The sequence below is a fragment of the Argentina silus genome, assembly GCF_951799395.1.
Source record: "Argentina silus genome assembly, chromosome: 5".
Classification (NCBI taxonomy): domain Eukaryota; kingdom Metazoa; phylum Chordata; class Actinopteri; order Argentiniformes; family Argentinidae; genus Argentina; species Argentina silus.
Window position 1 is genome coordinate 4,214,979 of NC_139659.1, and position 23,123 is coordinate 4,238,101.

General features: G+C 44.5%; 1 protein-coding gene across 8 annotated transcripts in view; it reads left to right on the forward strand.

Moving 5' to 3' along the window:
* Nucleotides 1-21,232, forward strand: part of ptbp3 (polypyrimidine tract binding protein 3) — a 40,549-nt gene extending 19,317 nt beyond the window's left edge. For 2 of the 8 annotated variants that reach the window (XM_083669838.1, XM_083669839.1), the window contains exons 3-14: nucleotides 1,176-1,345; nucleotides 4,881-5,027; nucleotides 5,780-5,977; nucleotides 6,342-6,452; nucleotides 8,371-8,544; nucleotides 10,573-10,657; nucleotides 11,002-11,162; nucleotides 12,225-12,258; nucleotides 12,615-12,707; nucleotides 12,962-13,178; nucleotides 13,479-13,556; nucleotides 14,941-21,232. In XM_083669838.1, the coding sequence (XP_083525964.1) occupies nucleotides 1,176-1,345; nucleotides 4,881-5,027; nucleotides 5,780-5,977; nucleotides 6,342-6,452; nucleotides 8,371-8,544; nucleotides 10,573-10,657; nucleotides 11,002-11,162; nucleotides 12,225-12,258; nucleotides 12,615-12,707; nucleotides 12,962-13,178; nucleotides 13,479-13,556; nucleotides 14,941-15,073 (1,601 nt within the window). In that variant the 3' untranslated portion in view covers nucleotides 15,074-21,232. Of the gene's footprint in view, nucleotides 1-1,175; nucleotides 1,346-4,880; nucleotides 5,028-5,779; nucleotides 5,978-6,341; nucleotides 6,453-8,370; nucleotides 8,546-10,572; nucleotides 10,658-11,001; nucleotides 11,163-12,224; nucleotides 12,259-12,614; nucleotides 12,708-12,961; nucleotides 13,179-13,478; nucleotides 13,557-14,940 lie in introns of all 8 variants that reach the window. The other 6 variants (XM_083669840.1, XM_083669843.1, XM_083669841.1 and 3 more) reach the window with 6 other exon arrangements.
* The last annotated feature ends 1,891 nt before the right edge of the window (nucleotides 21,233-23,123 follow it).

A 23,123-nucleotide genomic window follows, 5' to 3' on the forward strand; every position in this document is an offset into this window, starting at 1 on the left:
ACTTAAAATACTGGCGCTGATAAACTAGGGATTCCGTGGCCGAATGAGGTAAGACAGTGATTCAGTTCCTAGATTTGTCTCAACTATACATTGACCTTCCGGGCCCAAAACTAGAGGTTTTAAAAAGTTACAGACATAGTCGCAAAGATCCCATAGCTTCTGTTTAAGGCAGGATAATTAGTGGTACTAGCATTCAGGCGGTACAGCGTGTTGTTAAGGCGGTATGACTGGGAGTACCAGTGTCTCTGAGCAGACAGGGCAGGCCTGTGGGCTGGGCTGGGTTGTCCTGCTGACAACAGCACTTTCCTTTGTGTGTTTTTGTTCCTCTCAGCCTCATCTCCTCAGCTGGCTGGATTAACTCCCTGGAGAGAGTGTGTGTGTCTGTGTGCGTGTCTGTGTGTCTGTGTGTCTGTGTGTGTGTGTGTGTGTGTGTGTGCGTGTGTGTGTGCGCGCGTGTGCGTGTATGTGTGTGAGGCAGGGACTCTGGGATGTGTTTGTGAGGCAGAGACTGAGTGATGTGTGTGAATTTAGGCCCATCTCAGATATTTCTGTGACTTGACAAGCATCTATGTATGCCTTTATAAAGACTCTATGATGGCATCACAAAGCCTTAAAAATTGATTATTTGTTTACAGTAGGACCTTGTTTTCTGTAGTTAGTTCCATGGGTCAGTATCGTTCTTTTGGATTCAGGGCTGGTGCTGGGCGTTGGAGACGTATGGACCAGCAGTTGGCAGCATAGTGTCTTCTGACCAGTACCAGTACCAGAACTGGACCAGGGGAATTACCAGAGGTGTAATCTACAGTACAGAACATGACATAATTTGATTGGGCATGGAGGCTCAAGTCCAGCCCTGTGGGCGTAGAGCTAAACCTGGATGTTAATGGGAAATTCCACTCAAAATAAAATGTGGAAAAGCAGTCGAGGTTGTTTTTTTTTGTGTGCGGAATATCCTTCTCAATGGCCAGTGCCTGATGCTCTATGACTGTGTTCCTCTCGCAGCTCAAAGACAATGAAAACAGACAGTTGCGTTTAACGATTCTGAAGAAATTTGGGAACTAGTTGGTTGAGTGGAATGTCCCTTTTTTTAAATGCCCCAAACCTGACTACAACTCCTGTGTTTCCCTCCCTCCTCTCCTCCCCTCCCCGTCTCCTCCTCCTCTCCTCCCCTTCAGCTAATGGCAACGATAGCAGACAGTTTAAAGGAGACCGCTCTCCCTGTGGCCCGTCCCGTGTCCTCCACGTCCGCAAGGTTCCCATCGAGGTCTCTGAGGCCGAGGTCATCTCTCTAGGAGTCCCCTTCGGAAAAGTCACCAACCTGTTGATGCTCAAAGGGAAAAACCAGGTATGAGCTCCTCCTCTAACCCTCCTCCTCCTCCTCTAACCCTCCTCCTCCTCCTCTAACCCTCCTCCTCCTCTAACCCTCCTCCTCCTCCTCTAACCCTCCTCCTCCTCCTCCTCCTCCAACCCTCCTCCTCCTCCAACCCTCCTCCTCCTCCTCTAACCCTCCTCCTCTAACCCTCCTCCTCCTCCTCCAACCCTCCTCCTCCTCCTCTAACCCTCCTCCTCCTCCTCCTCTAACCCTCCTCCTCCTCCTCCTCTAACCCTCCTCCTCCTCTAACCCTCCTCCTCCTCCTCTAACCCTCCTCCTCCTCCTCCTCTAACCCTCCTCCTCCTCCTCTAACCCTCCTCCTCCTCCTCCTCCTCTAACCCTCCTCCTCTAACCCTCCTCCTCCTCCTCCTCTAACCCTCCTCCTCCTCCTCTAACCCTCCTCCTCCTCCTCTAACCCTCCTTCTTTTGGACGACTCCCCTTCCTCCTTTAGAGCCCTTTTACCTTCTACAGCTCTTCTACCTTTCATCAGTTACTGGACTATGTGGTACCCACGGGTTCCGTTAACCGACAATTGTCCGTCGTTTTACCGATTTTTGTGTATCCAAATGCTATCCGTCATTTTGACACACCAAAATATTGCTGCAAAAGAGCAAACTACAACTAAAACAGCAAAGAATTGTATCTATATTGATGTATCTATATGTCTACTACTCTTTACCCATTATAGCAGTAACACTGACAAAAGCAAATACCACAGACGTTGTTTGTGTGATCCTTGGATAATCTTTCAGTTTTATGTTTTAGTTACTGTCACATCCTCCTGTATGCTGAAACAGATACAGCACATATTACTTTGTATTAGCTTCCCTCTTGAGATAGAAAAGGATTGTAGTAAATCATATTTTAATGAATGTTGGCTTCCCCCAGCTGTATACATTATCTGGCTTATGCAGTATTCTCCATAACAAACTGTAACCCTCATCCCATACATTTTGCAGTATAGCCTCTGTATATGTACATGTGACATATTGTATATGATGTGTATATAAAAATATGTACAGTGCCCTGCGTAAGTAATGGGACAGTGAAGCATTGTTTCTCCTTTTGCCTCTACACTCCAAAAGTTTGGATTTGAAATCAAAAAACTACTATGAGTTAAATAGAGATTCTCAGCTTTTATTTGATGGTATTTGTGTACATATTGGTTTCACCATTCAGAAATTACTACACTTTTTATGCATAGTCCCCCTGTTTCAGGAAACCCAAAAGGGATCAGACAGACTTATCAAATGTCCAAATTAAGCACTCATGTTTAGTATTTGGCTGACAATCCTTTGCATGCAATAATTGCCTGAAGTCTGTGATCCATTGACCTCACCAGATGCTGGGCATCTTCTCTGGTGATGCTCTGCCAGGCCTGTACTGCAGCTATCTTCAGTTGTTGTTTGTTTTGAGGTATTTTTGCCTAAAATCTTATCAGGAAATGAAATGCATAATTAATTGGATGGAAATTTACACTTTCTGTTGTTGAATTTTTTTTTCCTAGTTGCTATGGCAGTATGTTTTGGGTCATTGTCTTGGGCCACTGTATGATAAAGCACCATCCAATTAATTTGGAGGCATTTGCTTGCACTCGAGCAGACAAGATGTTTCTGTACCCTTCAGAATACATTCTGCTGCTGCCGTCCGCAGTTACATCATCAATTAAGATAAGTTAGCTAGTTCTAGTGACAGCTATACATGCCTTAACATTAACAACCCCTCCACCATGTTTTACAGATGAGGTGGTGTGCTGTAAATCTTGGCCAGATCCTTTTTTCCCCAAAACATTCCACTTGCAGTCACTCTGGTACATGATAATAATCATTTTATCTGTCCCCAAGACTGTTTTCCAGACCACTGTAGGCTCTTTAAGTACTTTAAGCTGTAAGTGACCATCCTTTTTGTGGATAACTGATGCATTCACGGCTACCTCCTGGAGAGCTTAATGAGTGGGACAGTTTTTTGTTGTTGTTGTTTTTTCTTAATTTGGTGAGCATTCTTTGGTCATCCACTGTAGAAGTCTGCCTTGGCCTACCAGCCCGTTTTGCGATTGCTGAGGTCACCAGTGCTTTTTTTTTCTTTTTAATGATGTTCCAAACTGTTGATTTTGGCAAGCCTAAGGTTTTGGCTCTGTTTCTGATTTTTCAGCCTAATAAAGGCTTCCTTGACTTTCATTGACATCGCTTTGGACCTCATGTTGACACACCAATAGCAGACTCCAAAGGCAAACGCAATGGCTAGAATCAATGCTAGACATTGACGGCTCTCTTATGCCTGCACAAGTGATTTGACGGAACACACCTGACCAGAAACACCTGTGAAAACCAATCACCCCATTACTTTTAGGTGCCCTGAAATAGGCGAACATAAAATGCATAAAAAGTGTTATAATTTCTGAATGGTAAAACCAATATGTACACAACTACCATCAAATAAAAGCTGAGAATCTATACTTTAATCTCACAGCAATTGTTTTATTTAAAATCCAAACCTTTGGAGTGTAGAGCCAAAAGAAGAAAAAATGCTTCACTGTCCCATTACTTACACAGGGCACTATATATGTCCCTTAGCCTGTAGGTTTAGGGTTATTTATCAACGCTTGATGATAAAGATCAAATATAAAGCATTACTTGTAATTACTCGTAAACCATTTGTAAATCATTATCACGACATTTATAAATATCAATAGGCTATTAATTCTTGATATATGATCCATTGACACTGACAGACATCATTTTATGAAGCATTAGCGTTGGGTCATGAGTCATTTTCTTTTTTACTCATGGTTTCATGGTAACTTCTAAACCCTTGCCTGTGCTAAAACAAGAACAACAAACTGTCAGGGCTGCTATAATTACTGCTATTGTTCATCCCTCTCTTTCTTTCTCCCTCTCTCCCATTAGCAAAGCACAGGGAGCGTAGTGGAGTAGGCATCCTTTTAAATACATCAAGGTCCTCCTCTCATAGGCAACAAGATAAGATGCAGTGCAAGTGCCCTGCCCTACTCCCTGTGTCCTGCTCAAGTGCCCTTTCATATTCAAATGTTAACAGAATATGCAGACAAGAATTAAAGGCGGGCACATTTTTCGAGGTGCTCCGTTGCATAAATTAGCCCCTCCAATTTGTATGGTTTGTTTGGTTTGATTTGGTTAGGTATCAAAAGAGATCCAGTTTAGGATCTGAAAAGGGGTTTGCATCTCATAACCATCTACTGAGATGAGTGTAGATTGATTCTTATTCAACATTAGGGGCACCATATGATATCATATAACCAGTCACTCTTCATTTTCCTATAATCTTTCCTATTGACATTGAAGGGAGTATTTTTCGCAAATCAATACCTCTTTCACAAAGATAACAAAGGAATGAATGGATGAATGAAAACAAAATTAGAAATTGTTAGTATTTCTATTCTATAAGTCTATAGCAGATTATGCTATCAGCAGTACTATCATAGCATCAGTATCGGGGATGTGTATTCAACATAAGAGTCTTTCAAACTAGGCTTTCATAGAAATGGCTTCTGAAGAAGCAGCCATCACCATGGTCAACTACTACACCACCGCCACGCCCCACGTCCGCAACCAGCCAGTCTACATCCAGTACTCCAACCACCGTGAGCTCAAGACAGACAACCTACCCAATCAGGGGGTGAGTGAGTCCGCTGCTCGGCTGCCATTGGTCCCAATCGCCCGCCTTTTTCTTCCCTCGAAAGTATGCATTCGTTAACTCCCCCTTAAAAAGAGTGGACTGGTGTTGTAAGGTGTGGCGGTCAGTAACTCCCTCTAGCCCATGCTTGTGCCAGGATTGGGAGTGAACAAGTGAGTGAACACTTCAGGAATCATATCTCCTACACAAGCACAGTCACAACTCACCCAACTCACTACTACTGCAGTGCCCTTTGTGGGCCTACACAGCCACCGTATTTTACACAGCCTCACACACAGCAACCGTACATCAGGGGGAGGCTGGTGGAGGTAGAAATTTGTCCTCCGATTTCTACCTCCACCAGCCTTCCTTGTCGTTCATGTATACAGTGTGTATGACCTTCCCCGCAGGCTTGGCTGTCCACCATGGCCATTGTTTATACCGAGCACTAATCTACCTCTAGACTCTAGGGTCTCGTATTGCAGGGCACACAATGAGTGGCCAAGGCCTCTCCCCTCACAGCGCAGCGTAGTATGGTCACAGCTGTTGTCCCATTGGCTTTGGTGCTATCAATGTCAACATTGGTGAATTATTCAGTGTTTCATTCTATAAGGCTGTGTATTGCTAATGACGTTATTCAGCGGTTACATTACATCTGTTTAGGATACGCAGCTGATCGTATTAAAGCTTTGAGCTATTATGAATGTGGTATTTCCATATGTATAATTGATTTGTTTTTGTGCTACGTTACTAAGGATATCCCTCCCTTTCCTCACCCCGGACAGAGAGCTCAGGCAGCTTTGCAAGCCGTTAACGCAGTGCACTCTGGGAACATGGCGCTGTCCGGCTCAGCGTCGGGCGGAGACGGCACCTTGATGCCGGGGCAGAGCCCCGTGCTGCGCATCATCGTAGAGAACCTCTTCTACCCCGTCTCTCTGGAGGTGCTACACCAGGTCAGACACAAGCTCCACTTTTACTTGAAGTTTATTTCTATAAGATTGGTGGAAAATGTAATTTCTGTCTTTGAAAGACAAAGAAGTATCTAATCTAATCTGGCAGTGAAATGGATTTAACCTAGATACACATGTTATTACGACAGAAAAACTGTCAGTGAACTTCAACCGGTAATGCATATTATAAAGGCAGGTTTTATACCTACCTTCAAGTCCATGCTAACTCTGGCTAAAGAAGCTGTGATAGAGAATGGTTTGGCTTATGGTTATAGAATAGTTTGGGTTATGGTTATAGAATGGTTTGGGTTATGGTTATGTGCAGGAGACTTATTTTAACTGTATGGTGTTCCTCTCTACCCCATAGATCTTCTCCAAGTTTGGGACTGTCTTGAAGATCATTACCTTCACCAAGAATAACCAGTTCCAGGCCTTGCTACAATATGCTGACCCTATGAATGCACACCATGCCAAAGTGGTCAGTATTGACGTTTTCAGCCCACAATATCTGACATCTTTGAGGCATTTTCAGATCTCAGAAGTGTTCCACCTCCCCTGCAGTTGGTTCTGTACATCCTGTTATATGCCTCATCTCCAAATCAATAGAAAAGATAAGCTCAATGTAATATTCTGATTTTATACATGTGCTTATTTTTCCATATTTTTGGGATTGAGGCATATAGCAGGATCCACTCAACAGTTGACATGGGACCACTTTTGAGGTCTGAGAAAAAAATACAGATTTTTGAGTGAACTGGCCCTTTAATGTTTCTGTCCAACGCATCACAACAGTAATATACTTCATGTGGGTGGGGCTTCAGGATGAGGTGGACAGTGTGGCCAGCAGACCTTGGTCAAATACACATATCAAATACTTGAAATTATTTGACGTGCGTTTGATTTTAGCTTTGGGTTTGCACTTTGCAGACTATTCCATTGGTTCCATTGTACCAGCGCAGCTCGATACATTACCTGTCCGTTTGAAGGTGTTTGACCTAGAGTCTGACGGCCAGGCCTAATTGTATGTCTTCAATGACACCACATATCTGTCCCGTTGCCTGAAGTCTTCCCCATGGACCCCAACCATGCTGGATCTCTCACGGTGAAGAGGAGTGGTGTTTCCACCGTTCGGCTTCCATGTCTCTCGCCACAAAAACACCGGCTTCGGCTAGCCCACAAATCACACACACACACACACGTCCGCCACCGTCGCCTCTCTTCTCTCTCTATCTCTCTCTCTCCCTCTCTCTCTCTCCCCTCCCTCTCTCCCTCCCTCCCCCCTCTCTCTCTCCCTCCCCCCTCTCTCTCCCTCCCTCCTCTCCCTCCCTCCCTCTCTCTCTCTCCCCTCCCTCTCTCTCTCTCTCCCCTCCCTCTCTCTCTCTCTCCCTCTCCCTCCCTCCCCCTCTCTCTCTCCCTCTCTCTCTCCCCTCCCTCTCTCTCTCTCTCTCTCTCTCAGGCACAAATTACACATCACCGGGGCCCTGGGATTAATGTGTCACTGCCGAGGAGATCTAATGAACGGCAACAGGAACAAACCAGAGAAGACAGCTAGTAATTACTCCTTTAGTCCTGGCCCCCTTTGTCATCTATTGTCCTCCTGCCATGTCACATTGCTTCCCCCGAACACTGAATACATTTGTTAGTGTTGCAGGAAAGAATGGGAGGGGGGGGGGGGGCAGGGGGTAAGAGGGGGGTGCGTGGGTAGGGTAGTGGGGGGGGGGAGCACTGATAGACGATGAAGGCAACCTTTGCCGTGTCCATCCAGGGCTAGATGCTGCTGTTGTGTTTATTTTCGGTTCATCCGTCTCGACTTGGACAGTTGGGCGGGGGGAGGGTCGTTATGGCTCTGGCTCGCCTCTGAACAGTCAGTGGGCCGGGCTGGGGCTGATCAAGGTGGATCATCAGGGGTTGGTTTTAATGATGGCTCCCCTCCAGAGCCCTGTGCTGCCTCTAACTGTCACTCTGCATCAGCAGACCAACTGCTATCTCTACAGGGAGGTCCCTTGTTTGCCTGTAGTTTGGGTACTGAAGTGACCCCTATATTATGCCATATTGTTGTCATTTAAAAAAATTTCTGAAGCGAAAACACGCAGTGAAATCAACAATGTTTCTGTTCTATTACTTCTTGTTATGGTATAGATGCCCAGACATTTGTTCATTTCTAATGACATTTAGTTTGACTCTCCATTGAAAACCAAGTCATTTTTTAATAACCAACATCTGTCCCAATTGTTGACTTTATTTGGGCACTTTCACCAATGCCATTTAGCGTAGATTGAATGGTATGAAACCCATGCCCTTTGACCTATTACGAAAAATAGGAGAATTTAAATGTCAGAAATCACCCATGTCCCCCTGCTGCCTGTTGACCCAGTGTGTTTCTGACCTCTTGTTAGACTTTGGATGGCCAGAACATCTACAACGCCTGCTGCACCCTGCGTGTGGAGTTCTCCAAGCTCACCAGCCTGAATGTGAAGTACAACAACGACAAGAGCCGGGACTTCACACGGCTGGACCTCCCCTCTGGGGACGGACAACCAACCATGGACCCCGGCATGACTGCAGCCTTCGGTAAGATAGCCAATGCTATCAATCCGCCCGTTCTCCATCCATGTCCCCGACGTCCCATCCTATTGGCCAGGTCATCTGCATCCACCATCTATATGCCATCCGTCCACCATCCATACCCCCTTCCATACCCCCTTCCATGCCCCATTCTGTCATCCATACTGCTTATCCGGTCCTATTTTCCATATCCCATCTGTACCTCACAGCTCATGCAGGTTTTATACCCACCCAGCTCCTGCAGGTTTTATACCCACCCAGCTCCTGCAGGTTTTATACCCACACAGCTCCTGCAGGTTTTATACCCACCCAGCTCCTGCAGGTTTTATACCCACCCAGCTCCTGCAGGTTTTATACCCACCCAGCTCCTGCAGGTTTTATACCCACCCAGCTCCTGCAGGTTTTATACCCACCCAGCTCCTGCAGGTTTCACACCCAGCCAGCTCCTGCAGGTTTTATACCCACCCAGCTCCTGCAGGTTTTATACCCACCCAGCTCCTGCAGGTTTTATACCCACCCAGCTCCTGCAGGTTTTATACCCAGCCAGCTCCTGCAGGTTTCACACCCAGCCAGCCAGCTCCTGTGGGTTTTGTTTGAACAATAGGATATTTCCCCTTACTGCCATTTCCAAATGGTAATACCTTGACAAGCAGGGCTGCATTATAGATATCAGTTTCCTGAGTTGTGTTGTGTGTGTTGTGTGTGTTGTGTGTGGTGTGTGTGTGGTGTGTGTGTGTGTGTGTTGTGTGAGTTGTTAATGCTATCTTCTCTCAGCACACGCACATCAAAGGAGAGAGGCCTGTCTTTATCACACTGTTGAAAAGGCCACAATAGCTGTGTTGTTCTGCCCTCAGAACCAGCGGTGAATTTATGTGTGTGTGACTGTCTGATTGCGAGTAGGTGGGGGAAGATCTTGTTGTCCCAGGCCCCATAACTCAGTGGTGATGTGTGTGCAGAGGGGTGCTGGAGGTGCTGATAAGCTGTGTGGCTAGGGGGGGGTGTACATTTACACACACACACACACACACACACACACACACTGAGATTCTATGTCAAAGGGCAAAACATAGCCGGCCTAAGGGGGGGATCACAGCTGATGAATGACATCAGACACCCTTATTAAACCATAGTCATGCCAAAGCTCTCTCTTTTGTGGCTCTAATGCACAGTTTGAATCAGTATTAAGTGCGATCCTTTTGGGGGCTGTGTCTTACCTATAGCCTGTATATAAAGTAGCTTAGTAAGTTATTGTGACTGGGTCTAGACATCACCACCACCTTCATTATACCAAAGCTATTTGTTTGCTGCCTCCATTTGTCTGTCGAGTGATAGTCAGGAGGTAGATGGGAACCAGCTTGACTGCTCCGAGCTGCATGCCTCCAGAGTTAGGACAGACTCCAGTCTTGTTGAGACACCTTGCTGGCTGTCATGAGGAAACTGGTTTGTGTTCTGTGTAACAAACGAGAGATTCCAAGGAATGCTTGTATGGACTAAGCCTGTGAGCATTCTTTTTTTAATGAAGAGAAATCCTTCCAACGTTTTCATTTCCTGTATTGCCAACAAAACCAGCCCCACCCCCTGCAAGGAAATTGAAAATCAAAGCCCTGTTTTGGAATGTCTCTGTGCTGTTTTGAGGGTAAAAAGCGAGAAAATTAGATCACATTGGAATGGAAGACTTCGGATTGTTTTGTAAGGCGCTTGAATTGGAATGTTTGTCTTTTTTAAATGCTCAGAATGTTCTCAGTGGAATCCGGTAACCGTTAGTCCAGTGTGCTGTTTTGGTTGGTGCCTCCGCGGGAGACTAATGTCTTCTGGACCACTGATCCCATGTTAAAGCGGGGGGGGGGGAGGATATGCCACTGAGTCAAGAGCCACATCTCCCCTTCTGTCTGCCTTTCCGTCTTTGTCTGTCTGTCTGTCAGTCAGTCTGTCTGTCTATTTTGCTGTCTGTCTGTCTATTTTGCTGGTAATGATAAACTATGCTGCTTCTGACTGTCAGTGTGAGTGACAGTGTATTCTCCTGTGTGATTACGGGTTTTGCAGGAGCTCCAGGGATCATCTCCTCGCCTTACGCCGGGGCAGCAGGTTTTGCCCCCACCATGGGTTTCCCACAAGCAGGTAAATACCCCCCGTTGCCACCATTTACCCCAACCCTCTCCCCATCCTCCCTCCCTCCCTCCCTCCCTCCCCCCCCTCCCTCCCTCCCCCCGTCTCCTCACTTAGTCTGAACCTTCGGCCCTCAGCCCCTCTAGTTGCTTCAACCTGCTTACCTGCATCAAACACATATTTATGTCAAATACTCTCAAATACTTGAGCTTGATTTTAATTCATCGTGCACAATGGAAAAAAAAAAAACAACCAATGGATCTGTCCCAACAGAGAGAGAGCACATGCTCTTCAAAACTCAAATCAAGCGCACCTCAAGTACATTGCGGTATTTGACACGATGTGTTTGACCCCAGGTGTGCTCTCCTGCGTGTACCCAGGTCTGTCCATGCAGACGATGCCCGGCGCCCTGGGACCCCTCACCATCCCCTCCTCCATGGCAGGACGGATGGCTATCCATGGCATGACGCCCGCTGCTGTCCACTCAGTTCTCCTGGTGTCCAACCTCAACCCTGACGTGAGTCATCCCCCCCTGTGCCCACCCGGGACTTCCTGCTTCAACCATAGTTGACCCTGCCTCCTCCTGCCCTGCTATTTCCAAAACAGTTGGAACCTTCAATGTTAACCTACAGTACCAGACCTGGGTACCAAAAACATTATTTTTTCCATATACTTTGAGCGTTTGCTTATGCCTGCCTGGAGTGCCAGATGGGCAGGGTTTGCAATTTTGGGACTGTTCTATTAAGCCCATTTCAGGCACAACTCAAATCAAGCACTGCAAAAGTATTTACAATGACTTGAAATACTACTTGAACCCAGGTCTGCTACCTACACGGTATCGATAGAGACAACCTTTCTAGATATGAGTGTCCTTTTACTTCACCTTGTATCTGTTGTTGTTGATGAGAAATTGTATTGTGTGTGAAGATCTAAACTGTGATGCAACACAGGCCTGTTCTGTGTGCTGCTTATTCCTGGTCGGTGTTTGACTGGAACAGATAAAGCCAGCCTGTGGTAGATGAAGACCGAACCCTCTTGCTATTTTCATATTTGCTGTTTTGCGTCAGCAGTTGATGTCACAAGACGTGAATGCTGGGGCTTATTTGATTCCCCAGATAAGCGCTGGGGCAGTGCGAGCGTGAGATCATGTGATCAGTACGAGGCAAGAGTACGGTTGCCGAGCGATCTCATTACAGCGTACAGGGGCATGGGTTCTTACATCTGGCTCTTTGCCAAATGTGACGCAACCTTTTTGTGACCCTTTATATTTTGGATTTATTTAGCAATTTCGTGATCAGAGACAGTACACATGAATCAGCGTATCAATTTACGCATCAATGTTTATGTGTCAGAGTTAGCTAGAGAGCTCATTTACATCCCTAGTCCATATATAGCACAACATTTGCATAAACAGTACATGACTTGTGAAGCAACTACTTAGGCCTTATAAAGTGTTTATGAGGACTTTCGAAATGTCTTTAAAATGGTAAATTGTTTAAAGTTGTTGATCATCACAATGCAACACCCCTCAACACCAGTATTGTCCCAACAATTTTGAACTCTCCTTTTCTCTCTGCAGAGTATATCTCCACACGGACTGTTCATCTTGTTCGGTAAGGAGGCCTTGACTGTTGAAATGAGACCTTATAAAGACCAGTTCTGATTTGGGGGTTTATTTATTTGTGATGATTGTATTTGTTATGCTCTATTTGTATGTCAGATTAGTGATAGTGTTATCACTGCATGACTTTAGTGTAGGATGATAATTTGACTTTGTCTCACTATGTGTGAGTACTGTATGCCTGTGATTAGCTGAGAATTAGACTTCCCGTCCTCCCACTCCCCCAGAATCCTCTCTGTGAAAGCGAATGTGTCGAGTCGACACACGGAAATTATCTGTGCACCCATATCTCTATCCGTCCCTCCCTCCCACCTTCCTCCGTCTCTTCCTCCCTCTTCGTTTCTGCAGGGGTGTACGGTGATGTGCATCGGGTCAAGATCTTGTTTAACAAGAAGGAGAATGCGTTGATACAGATGGCCGACGCTACACAGGCTCAGCTGGGTGAGAAGACAGACCCTTCTGGTGTTGACAGGCGCTCTTGTTATGTGTAAACTTACACACCCTTGTGAGCTGTGTTACCTGTTGTGTCAGCAAAGATTGTGTCATAACGTGAGATGTCAGTTGCACATTACAGACAATTATTTCATGAACTTAGTATAATAGATTAGGTGCACCACTGTATTTCAACATGTCATGTTTTTGTACCGTCTCTTGACCTGGTCTCCTCTCCCCCATCCTCCACCTCTCTCCTTCAGCCATGAGCCACCTGAACGGCCAGAGGCTCCACGGGAAGGTGATCCGGGTGACCATCTCTAAGCACCAGACAGTGCAGCTGCCCCGGGAGGGCCAGGAGGACCAGGGTCTGACCAAGGACTTCAGCGGCAGCCCTCTGCACCGCTTCAAGAAGCCCGGCTCCAAGAACTTCCAGAATATCTTCCCCCCCTCTGCCACCCTGCACCTCTCCAACATCCCGTGAGTTCTCGCCACACCTGTAAAAGCACCTCCACATGTTCTGAGTAGAACAGGAACGTGTAGGGTACATACTATCAGTAGGACTAGAAGGTTTTAGGGCTCTTTATCGACTGGTTATGAGCTGATTAAATGTTGTGTTCCTCATAAAAGCATTCATTTCACATACCTTTTACAGGCCTATCCACACATAGCGGACTTTCGCTTCAGAGAACTGGAGCGTGCTGCTTGTTCAGGTCTAATAATTACCTTCTCTCCCCTACCCCCCACCCCACCCTACCCCCCACCCCCTTCCACCAACAGACCTTCAATCACAGATGACATCCTCAAAGACCTGTTTGCTGGTACTGGATACACAGTCAAGGCCTTCAAGTTTTTCCAGTAAGTTCTCATTTCTCAACACAGATAGATAGATAGATAGATAGATAGGCCTGTGCTGCATTCTACTATCTATCTATCTATCTATCTATCTATCTATCTATCTATCTATCTATCTATCTATTCATTCTAGAAAGAGGCATTAAAGAAGGGTATTTCCAGCTTTCTATGGAGAGGACCACTTTTTAAAAGGAGGTAATCTGGCACCCTTTTAGCTACAAGTCGAAATTGCAATTCCAATGAGCTGTATGTTTACAAGCTGCATGTTTAGCCGTTGGTGCTACTGTACCTAGCTTCCATCAAGAAATCGGCTATCCAGGCCATTAAGATAAGAAATATTTACTACAGATACTTTTGATTTTGCATACTTTCTGTAACAAGCTACAATTTGAGGGTGGCTGGACCTGCCAGGAGAAATGAATACCCTATACCATAACCAATTGAAATATTGGTGGGGAGCTATTACTTTTAAACACTTGCTCCACAATCCCTGCAGGTTTTTCAAACCCATTATATGCTGTGGTCACACGTGTTGGATAACATTCCTCATTCCATTCCATGCATTACAATGAGCCTGTCCTCCAGTTTCTACCTCCACCAGCCTCCACTGGTTGTAGTACAGTCGAAAAATGTCATGAGTAGCTCCTTTAAACTAGGACAAGACAAGATGCAGTGTATGTCTAAGGCCACTAGGTGGTAGTAAGAGCATCTATAAGATCGTACCAGAGCGTGGGCACACCCTTATGTATTTCCTATGCAGATTAGTTAGCAGGCATGTTAGCCCTGAGTGAATGGAAAACAAATGACTCATGAAAGACATTAATTCTCATAATTCTCTGCACAATGAACGTGATGTGTAGCACTCACCATATGTCAAAGACTGGACTGTTGTTGGAAGTCAATGGATTGCATTTATATAACGTGTGCAGTGTTCAAAGTGCAACTGTGTATGTTGTATGTGAGGTAACTCATTTGATCCACTATAATATAATATATGCCATTTAGCTGACGCTTTTATCCAAAGCGACTTACATTGCAGTGAGTGCATACATTTCAGTATATATGGTCCCATCGGGAATCAAACCCACAACCTAAGCGTTGTTAGCGCCATGCTCTACCGACTGAGCCACAGAGGGCCACTACCAGTGTGTATGTGTACCAGCCTATTAAGGTTCAGATAAGAAAGACATGGTTGCCTTTCATAAAGCTACACCCAGAGACGTAGTGGTAGATGCTGGACAAAATGCAAAACGTAAACAAATTTTTTTTTTCTTTATAAATCTGCCCATTTTTTAAAAGGTGTTTACCCACGTGCATTTACCCCTGGCTGCATCGTTCACTAGCACTCAGTTATCTAACGCTACCGTCCGTGGATTCTGTTCAACAGGAAGGACAGGAAGATGGCGTTGATCCAGCTGGGTTCAGTGGAGGAGGCCATCCAGGCCCTGATTGACCTCCACAACCACGACCTGGGCGAGAACCACCACCTGCGAGTGTCCTTCTCCAAGTCCACCATCTGACCCCCACCCCCGCCCTCCTTCCCTCCCTCCCCCCCGCCGCTGGCCTCAGTCCCGGGCTCGAACCCCTTTAACCCACCCCCACCCTTCTGCCCCTGTGAGAGTGAGGGAAAGACCCAGTTTGGCAACAAACAAACTAAAAAACACACACTCTCCATTGACTAGTTTTCAATATTTTTTTTGCGTAATAGACTACTAAAAAAAACAAAAAACGACCTTCAGCCAGAGACTGGAGGGCTTTATGAATGGACCTGTGATTGGTCCAGGGCTGGAGGTGGGGTGGGGTGACATGGGATAGGCATTCCTGGAGCCCCCCCCCTCCTTGGGGGAGAGAGAGAGAGAGAGGTACTCAGCACATCTGGGGAGGGCTTCTCCTCTTCTGTGTTCACTGTCACCCGCCCACCCTCAAGAGCCTTGACTGCATGACAAAAAACCCATACACTTTGACACAAGAACCCGGCGTTGGGTCGTTCAGTGTTCGAGGACGAGACTCTCTTTTAGCTGTATTGCCTTGTTAAAACTGTAGTGTGGAGGGGGTGGGGGAGATACACCTCCAACTCCTTACATACCCCCCCACCGATGTTATGTGGTGGCGAATGCGTCACGTTGGCATTTAAATCCAAGCATACCATAGACCCCACCCCCCCACCACTCTCCTCCCTTCGATCGGAAAATAGAGGATGACTCGGAAACAACTGCCCTCATATGGGCGTCGTCAAGGACATTGTGGAGGGAAGAGACAGTGTGAAGCCTCTGTAGCGACACTCCTGACCAGTGGGCTCCCTCCCTTTTTTAAGTAGCATTCAGAAAGTGAGTGAGGGGGCCCTGACCAAGGATTTGAAAACACAGCGTCTGCAGCACTCCTCCAAGTGCAGCTCAGCAAACATTTCCACAATTCAAATCACCATAACATGCCCATTTTGTTTTACAGAGTGATTATCATCATTTTTAATGTAAAAAAAAAAAAAATTACAAAAAAAAAAAAAAAGGAAAAAAAAAATCAGTTAGCAAATTGGGGAATCTTTTGCACCTTGATTTCTCTGTTTACTGTGCAAAGTCTTTGGACCAGGGAGTAGATACCTGTGAACAGGCAAAGTGACAATGACTTCGACAACATACTTGTATTTGGTCCTGTCAGTCCTACATCTGAGCCCGGTCTCCTTCGGTCTTGGTCCTGGCACACCCCCCTCTCCCCTCACGTTACACCCAAGCACAACGGGGTAAGAACGGGTCTGGGGACCGTGCCGAGCCGAGCCGGACCATACCAGGCCAGACCAAGCCAGTCGGGGACCACACCTGACTACCACAGCTTGGCTGGAGTGTGCACCCCTTCTGCTCTGAATGGACATATGAATGTGAATATTGGGTCCCAGTAGTGACAACGGTGTGTAGATGGGAGTAGTTTAAATCTGTTTGTTTGCCCTGGTTTGACTAAACTCAAACGGTTTAAGTTTTTGAATATGTCAACAGATGAGTGCTTTGGTGTCTTGCCCCCCCCATCCCCCATTCCCCCCCCCCCCCCCCCGCCCCGCCCCCTTCCCACGGGCCTTCTTTTAGACTCAACCCAGTCCTCACCTTGAGTCTTACTCCTATACTGGGTTATCCAGCTGTTGGTCCCACTCAGTGACAAGCCTGAAGTGGTCCACCCTCTTTCGCCTTGCAGTTTTACAGATCATGCATCCATCTTGGATCAAACCAAAAAAAAAAGAAAAGAAAAGAAGACAACAACAACATTCAGTGTGTGTATAGCCTTACGCACCTGGCTGGAGACGGAAGGGGAGGCTGAGTTTTTCTTGAATGACAGAGGATGTCTTTAGAGACCAAGGTGGATTCCACTTTCTAGTGCAGGCGAGGTGCTGTGTCATGCTGCCTTAACATTCCAAGGGGGGTCCTTGTGGACCCGCTGAGTAGCATTGCATTCTGGGGGGTTAGTAGCCTATCCTGTCTGTGTCCGCTAACCTCAGCCCATGTAGTGTCTCAGAATCGCCAGGGAGGGAAAAAAAAGAGTGCAACAAAAAAAGAAAACAACACATTTTTATTTGCAAAATGGTAAGGCAAGGGATGGTGTCACTGTTAACGTAAGCAAAACAAAGGCAAAACCCTTCTCAAAAGAAATTGAAATAATTGTTTTGAAGTTTACAGTCTTAACAAAAGCAAAACTATTCAGGTTCTATATCTTAAGGATTGTCAAGATCTTTTGAGAGAGAAAAAAAAAAAAAAAAGTTACTTATTTTTGGTAATTTGTTGTTTTTTATGGAAGAGAAGAAAACAAATCTGAAACCTCACTGGGTTTTTGTACCACTATAATCCTACAAGAAATCATGGAGAAAAGAATCATATTTACTGTGTATTTACTTAATTTCTATTACGTGCCTTACTATGTGTTCATAATCAAATAGGTTTTAGACAGCATCTTGCGTACTATCTTGTGGGATTGGTGAGAGGGTTGATTTATTTCACATTTTTCATGTAGAAGAATTTAGATGTGTTTTTAACGTGGGGGCTCAATATTATCTGGTCTTTTGAAATGTAAGTTAATGTTTGGTGCTTTGAGCGCACTTCTTAGAAAAATGATTGGTAACCTCTCAAATATCTCCTGTGTGCCGTGGGCCTCTCCATCCCTTGTGTTTGCGTGAAGAACGTCTGTGTGTCTGTTCTCTTGAGTGAGAAGTTGTGTGTGTGTGTCTGTCTGTGTTTTATACCCTGGCCTTCCCCTTCATTTCCCAGATCCCCACCCAATGAGAATGTTGACTAACAGAAATCTGCCTGCCTTACGAAGTGGAACGGTGTCAACTGATGAATTTTAGCCTTATTAATCTGCCAACATCGGAACGGCCATTTTGGAGTGTCACACTATAGCACACCGGTCAGAACCAACAGCTGCATTCTATCAGCTGCGTCTGCAGACTGTTGCAGACTTGCATACGTTGATATGACCAAATGCCAACAGTGGTATGGAAATGAGTGCACGCTGTGGTGTAGGTAGGCCAGCTGTCACGCAGTGCCTGCTCTAATACTATATGCACTCCGACCACCGAGGGTTGTGGTCTTCTCCGGGTAGCCTAACACCATCAGCAACACCCACCGCATTGTTAGAGCCCTGTGGCGACACTTCCTAAAGTAGTCTGTTTCCAGTGGTGTTTAAGGGGCTGTTGTAATGTGTTACAGTGCAACAGTTCATTTAGAAATACAGAATAGTTTGCGTGTGTGTGTGTGTGCACGCACGTGTCAACAGTGTTGAAAAAACGATACTAAGCATTTTAAAGAATATCCATATTGAAAATGTCGTCATATACTGTATAAACAGAATTTTGCATACGAAAATTGCTGGCAAATTTCTGTCACTTCTGAGGTTTCTCTTAATCTCAAGATCAGACATATTTGCGTGATGATGATGATGATGACAGCACAGTTGTATCAGAAAGGACTCTTCGTTGTGAGAATTTAAAAGGTTTCTTGATATCTTGCACATACTGTAACTGGAACAGCTGAGATGTCTCCATCTCCTGATTCTGAGAATGATTGTGATTCATGAAATACATCTGGATCCTTCCCGGGATGAAAACAGTTCTTTGTGTGTTTGTTGTGAAAGCTCTCTGCTTACCTAAGGGACAATCAATGGAGGAGTGTTTCGCTCAGACCGAACATAGCATGTAGCATGCGTTGAGAGCCAGCGAAGACATCGAATGAAACGTCACGTCCTTCTCTCGCCAATGTGGCAGATTGTGGAATGATTGTAATCTCAGCTCACCTGTTGACTTACCACAGGTATCCAACACACCTGGGGCTGTCAGTTGTATGTGCTGCTAATCTTCACCTGGTGAGATGTGTCAGGCTATACCTGGGATGTCTGTCTGTTTGTCTGCCCGTCTTTGTCTGGAGAAGCCCACCACACACAATCTGTCGTTTCAGGGATGCCGCCATTTTGCTGTTTTTGAGTGAAGCTGTAAGAGATCTCCCAACTTCTCTGTGTGTGTGTTTTTGATTTGTAATCTTATTTTACTGTATCTCATATTATTCATTTTAGGGGGTTTTGGCCTGTTTTTGATCTGTAGTGATATTTTACATGTGTTTCTTTTTTTTTCTTTCTTTTTTTAAGGTTATGAAACTGGTTGTGGTTGTCTGTCACTCTGCTTTTCACAACACTGGTGTTTGAGTCTGCAGGAAGCACTGGTGTCTGAGAGCCTGGAGTTCCACTTTATGAATTATGACATTCAAGGCTTAATGAAGCCTTCATAAACCCTTTATAAGGCATACATAGACAAATGTCATGGGTTATGTCACATCTGGTATAACACCCTTTAATATGAACTTGCTTGTAAATGATATGTGAAATATCTATTTAGGCCGTATGTAGAGTTTATGAAGGCTTCGTTACGATATGTTGAAAGTGTGACCTTTCCGGGTTCTGTCTATATGAGCCCCATAAACCATAGATAATAATGCAGAGATCAGGTGGAGTGGTTGATATTTATGTTGAGCTGCCTTGGTCAGGGTCATCTTACTCCTCTGTTTAAGACACCTCCATGGATCCTTTATCCGTCAGCTTCTTCGTTACCTTTTTGATTTCTGAACAGGAAAGAAGCCAGACTCTAAACCTTGTATCACAGAAGCTGTGCATTCTAGAATGTCCGCTCTCTAAAACCTTTCAGACCGTGCGCACGCAGCTCTTTCGTGTGTTGCGCTCTCTCTGTATCAACAAAATATTTGAAGTCATGTCTTAACTCAGGCAACAACATAGTTCAGCCATGATGAGAGGAGAGACCTTCGCCTTTTTTGAATTGTGATTTTACGTTATCAAAATGTACTGAGACGCAAATTACTCATGTTTTTGTTCAAGGTTTTTTACTGAAGAGTCACAAATAACACAGGACCAAAGTTTATGTGCCTTTCATTGATCTTATTCATTACTTGTTTGCTCCTCGCTGTGAAATAGAAACCTATCCCCATTTTTTGTTCAGATAATATTGTTTAAGGTCCATAGTTTATGAAAACAGTGTTTACCTCCTTCCAAACAGGGGGTAAAGAGAGTCACACCTCATGGTGTTGCACATCTGCGGTGTCGCAAGGCCAGTACAACATCAAAAATGATCACCTTTGGGAAACTTCTTACTTGGCAATGTCAGGAGGTGCAAACGGAGGCCATTTCCCCATTGACCCCTCAGAAACCTGCAAAAAACCCAAATTGACCTAGCTTTACTGAGAGTTGTACAAGACAACACACAAACTGAAACCAAAGGAACTTAATCCAATTCGAATGATCCCCCGTCATTTATAGTGTTGTTTTAACGTGGCGCTTTTGAACCTCAAGGATTCTGAATGTTTAGATATTTCAAAATTCATCCCTTTTTTTTTTGTCTTTTTTTTTTTTAAAGCATGCTTTATGTGACGTTTCTATTTTCATCTCTAAATTATATGGACAAGACAATGAGAGAGTTTAGCCGATCTCCAGTCGTATTAAAGGGAGGTGTGATCCATGATCTAACATGGTTTTAAAGAGGCACAGCTGAACAATACTCCATGTCTGATCCAATCTCATTTGTTTTTTTCTGTTTCAGAATGTCTCATGGCACGTCTTGATAGACCTTATTTATAGCTAGTCAAATGTTTCTCTACCAAAATAAAACAAAATGCTGTAATGTAATGAAAAATGTTCCCTTTTCTAACCTGGCCAAAAAGGTTTATGGGAACAAGATACCAACAACAACAATGACAACAACAACAACAACAACAACAGACGTTAACTGGTTTTTATATTTAAAGAAGATGAAACACAGAAAAAAAAACTATTTGTCTTGTGTATTTTGATATCATACCAGTACCAGCTTTGATTTGTAAAGCAGTGTGTGTGACATAGTGGGAAAGGGGGAGAGAAACAAATGGTTTCAATTTATGAGTTGATGTAATTAAATGCAAATAGCAGATGAACTATTAAAGAAACATATTTTCTAATTTTTGCAGTGCATGGTTGAGTGGAGTTTCTGTATTTTATAGAAACATATTCCTTCATGTTTTGAATTTATTACTATGATTATTATCATTATTATGATCATCGTTACTTATAATTATTACTCCAGAATCTCTTCTTACTTTTTTTCCTAAAACAACTTTAATTGTAGCATGCCTTGAATAAATGTCATGACATCTGTACTTCCCTCAGTCCCTCTGTGTCCTCGTCTTCTTGCCTTGGGCTTCCTCACAAGTCGCCAATCAAACCAGTCTCTGTGTATTCCTTCCTTTCCTACCTATAACTCCCACTGCAGCCTCACATTGACTGTCCCTTCTGACCAATCACACAGCTTGCCATTGCAAAGCTCCTCCCCCCCCTGCCTCTGTTCTGTGTGCCTCTAACTCTTCTACTAAGTCTTCTAAGTCTTCTACTGTAGTTCTGGGGTGTGTCCCAATAGTCTATCCTCTATTCCTCCTCGCACCCTCCTTCCTTCCTTCCTTCCTTCTCAAAACTCATTGGAGGACAATATCTTGGGTTCCTCCTCCTAGATATTCTCCTCACGTGCTTTTTGAGAAGGCAGAGAGGACGTAAGGAATAGAGGAAAAACGAATGCACACGCTGCAGCTCTCCAGGGTTGCATGTGGTCTTGTGCACAGCTATAGTACTGTAGCACTGGGCTGGACTAAAAGCTTGCACACCCTCTAGCTTCCCAGGTCTGGATGTGGAAAATTCTGCCCTAACATTTTCCTCTCAAGCCAACACCTCGTACAACATTGGAAAGTCCTGCCTCTCTTTAAAGGAGTTGTTCCGTTCTGATTTCTGAGCTCCTCTGCCTTCGAGCAGGAGAAATGCACTGTCTTTGTCGATGGGCCGTGTACATATATTTTACATATGTAAATACTTAATAGTTCTTTACTCAAAAATCATTTTCAAGTGTATTTCAAGTATCAGTCCCAAAACATAGTATCCTTTTGCACACAAGCCTCAGATATCCTAATTACGAGCTTATATTCACTTTTGTGTCAAAACGCGTCATCCTTCCTCTCACTTTTACGGGAAGTAAATATAAGCTTGTTGTTAGGATATCTCTGAGACTTGTATGCGCAAAATAATGATATTCTGGGTGCAGACTTATGGTGGACTCATGAGAAATATACTCCTTTAAGTGCTGTATAACAGAATCATGGCTTCACTGTGGGCAGAACTGTATCATGTTTCCATTGTAAGTGGGATACATAGTGTATATAGAGACCCATGAGTCCTGGTTTGGTTCATACAACCAGTGGAGGCTGGTGAAAGTAGAAATCAAAGGATGGGCTCATTGTAATGAATGGAATGAGGAACAGTATGAAGCGTGTTTGATACCATTCCTTATCCCATTCCATGCATGACAATGAGCCTGTCCTCCGATTTCGACCCCCACCAGCTTCCTCTGCGTACAACATAATGGTTTCTTCCACATTATCAAGTAATCAACATCAAGTTACCCAGTTTATTGTAAAGAGTCAAGACCATGACAAACTTGCCATAATACAAGATGGAAAATCAAGTTCAAACTAAATTAGACTGTTGGACGGAAAATGTACAAGCTGCTTAAAGTTTAGAATTCCTGGAATGTCTGACCTGGTCACATGTGCCGTAAAACTGTCTATATGTCCCATGACCAGATCTCGTAAGGCTTTCACTAATCATGTCAACGTCGTTTCCAGCAACCAATGCTATAGAACTTCATCCATGTTACACAACTCTCCCATAAGCCACCATTTTATAATTTGGGTCCAAATCTCTTTTTCCTTTCTTAAATGCAATGTCACAGTAGGCCTATATTAATTTAATGTCTGAGTAGAATTTATATGAAAGGTTGCTTTTAAAACTCATGTGATACTATTAAGTAGTTAAAATGCATTATGAGGTCAATCGTACCAATGTCCTCTTATTTCAGACAAAATATTCCTTTGTAGAGAGAGTTAAATGGACAGGAAGAGAATTGTTACCCTGGAAGGCAGTTGACAGTTGATGAGAGAAGCAAGCAGTATTCTAAGAGTACCATCAAGACCGTAGGGCCTCATTCATACAATTTGCAAAATGTAATTTTTTATTAAT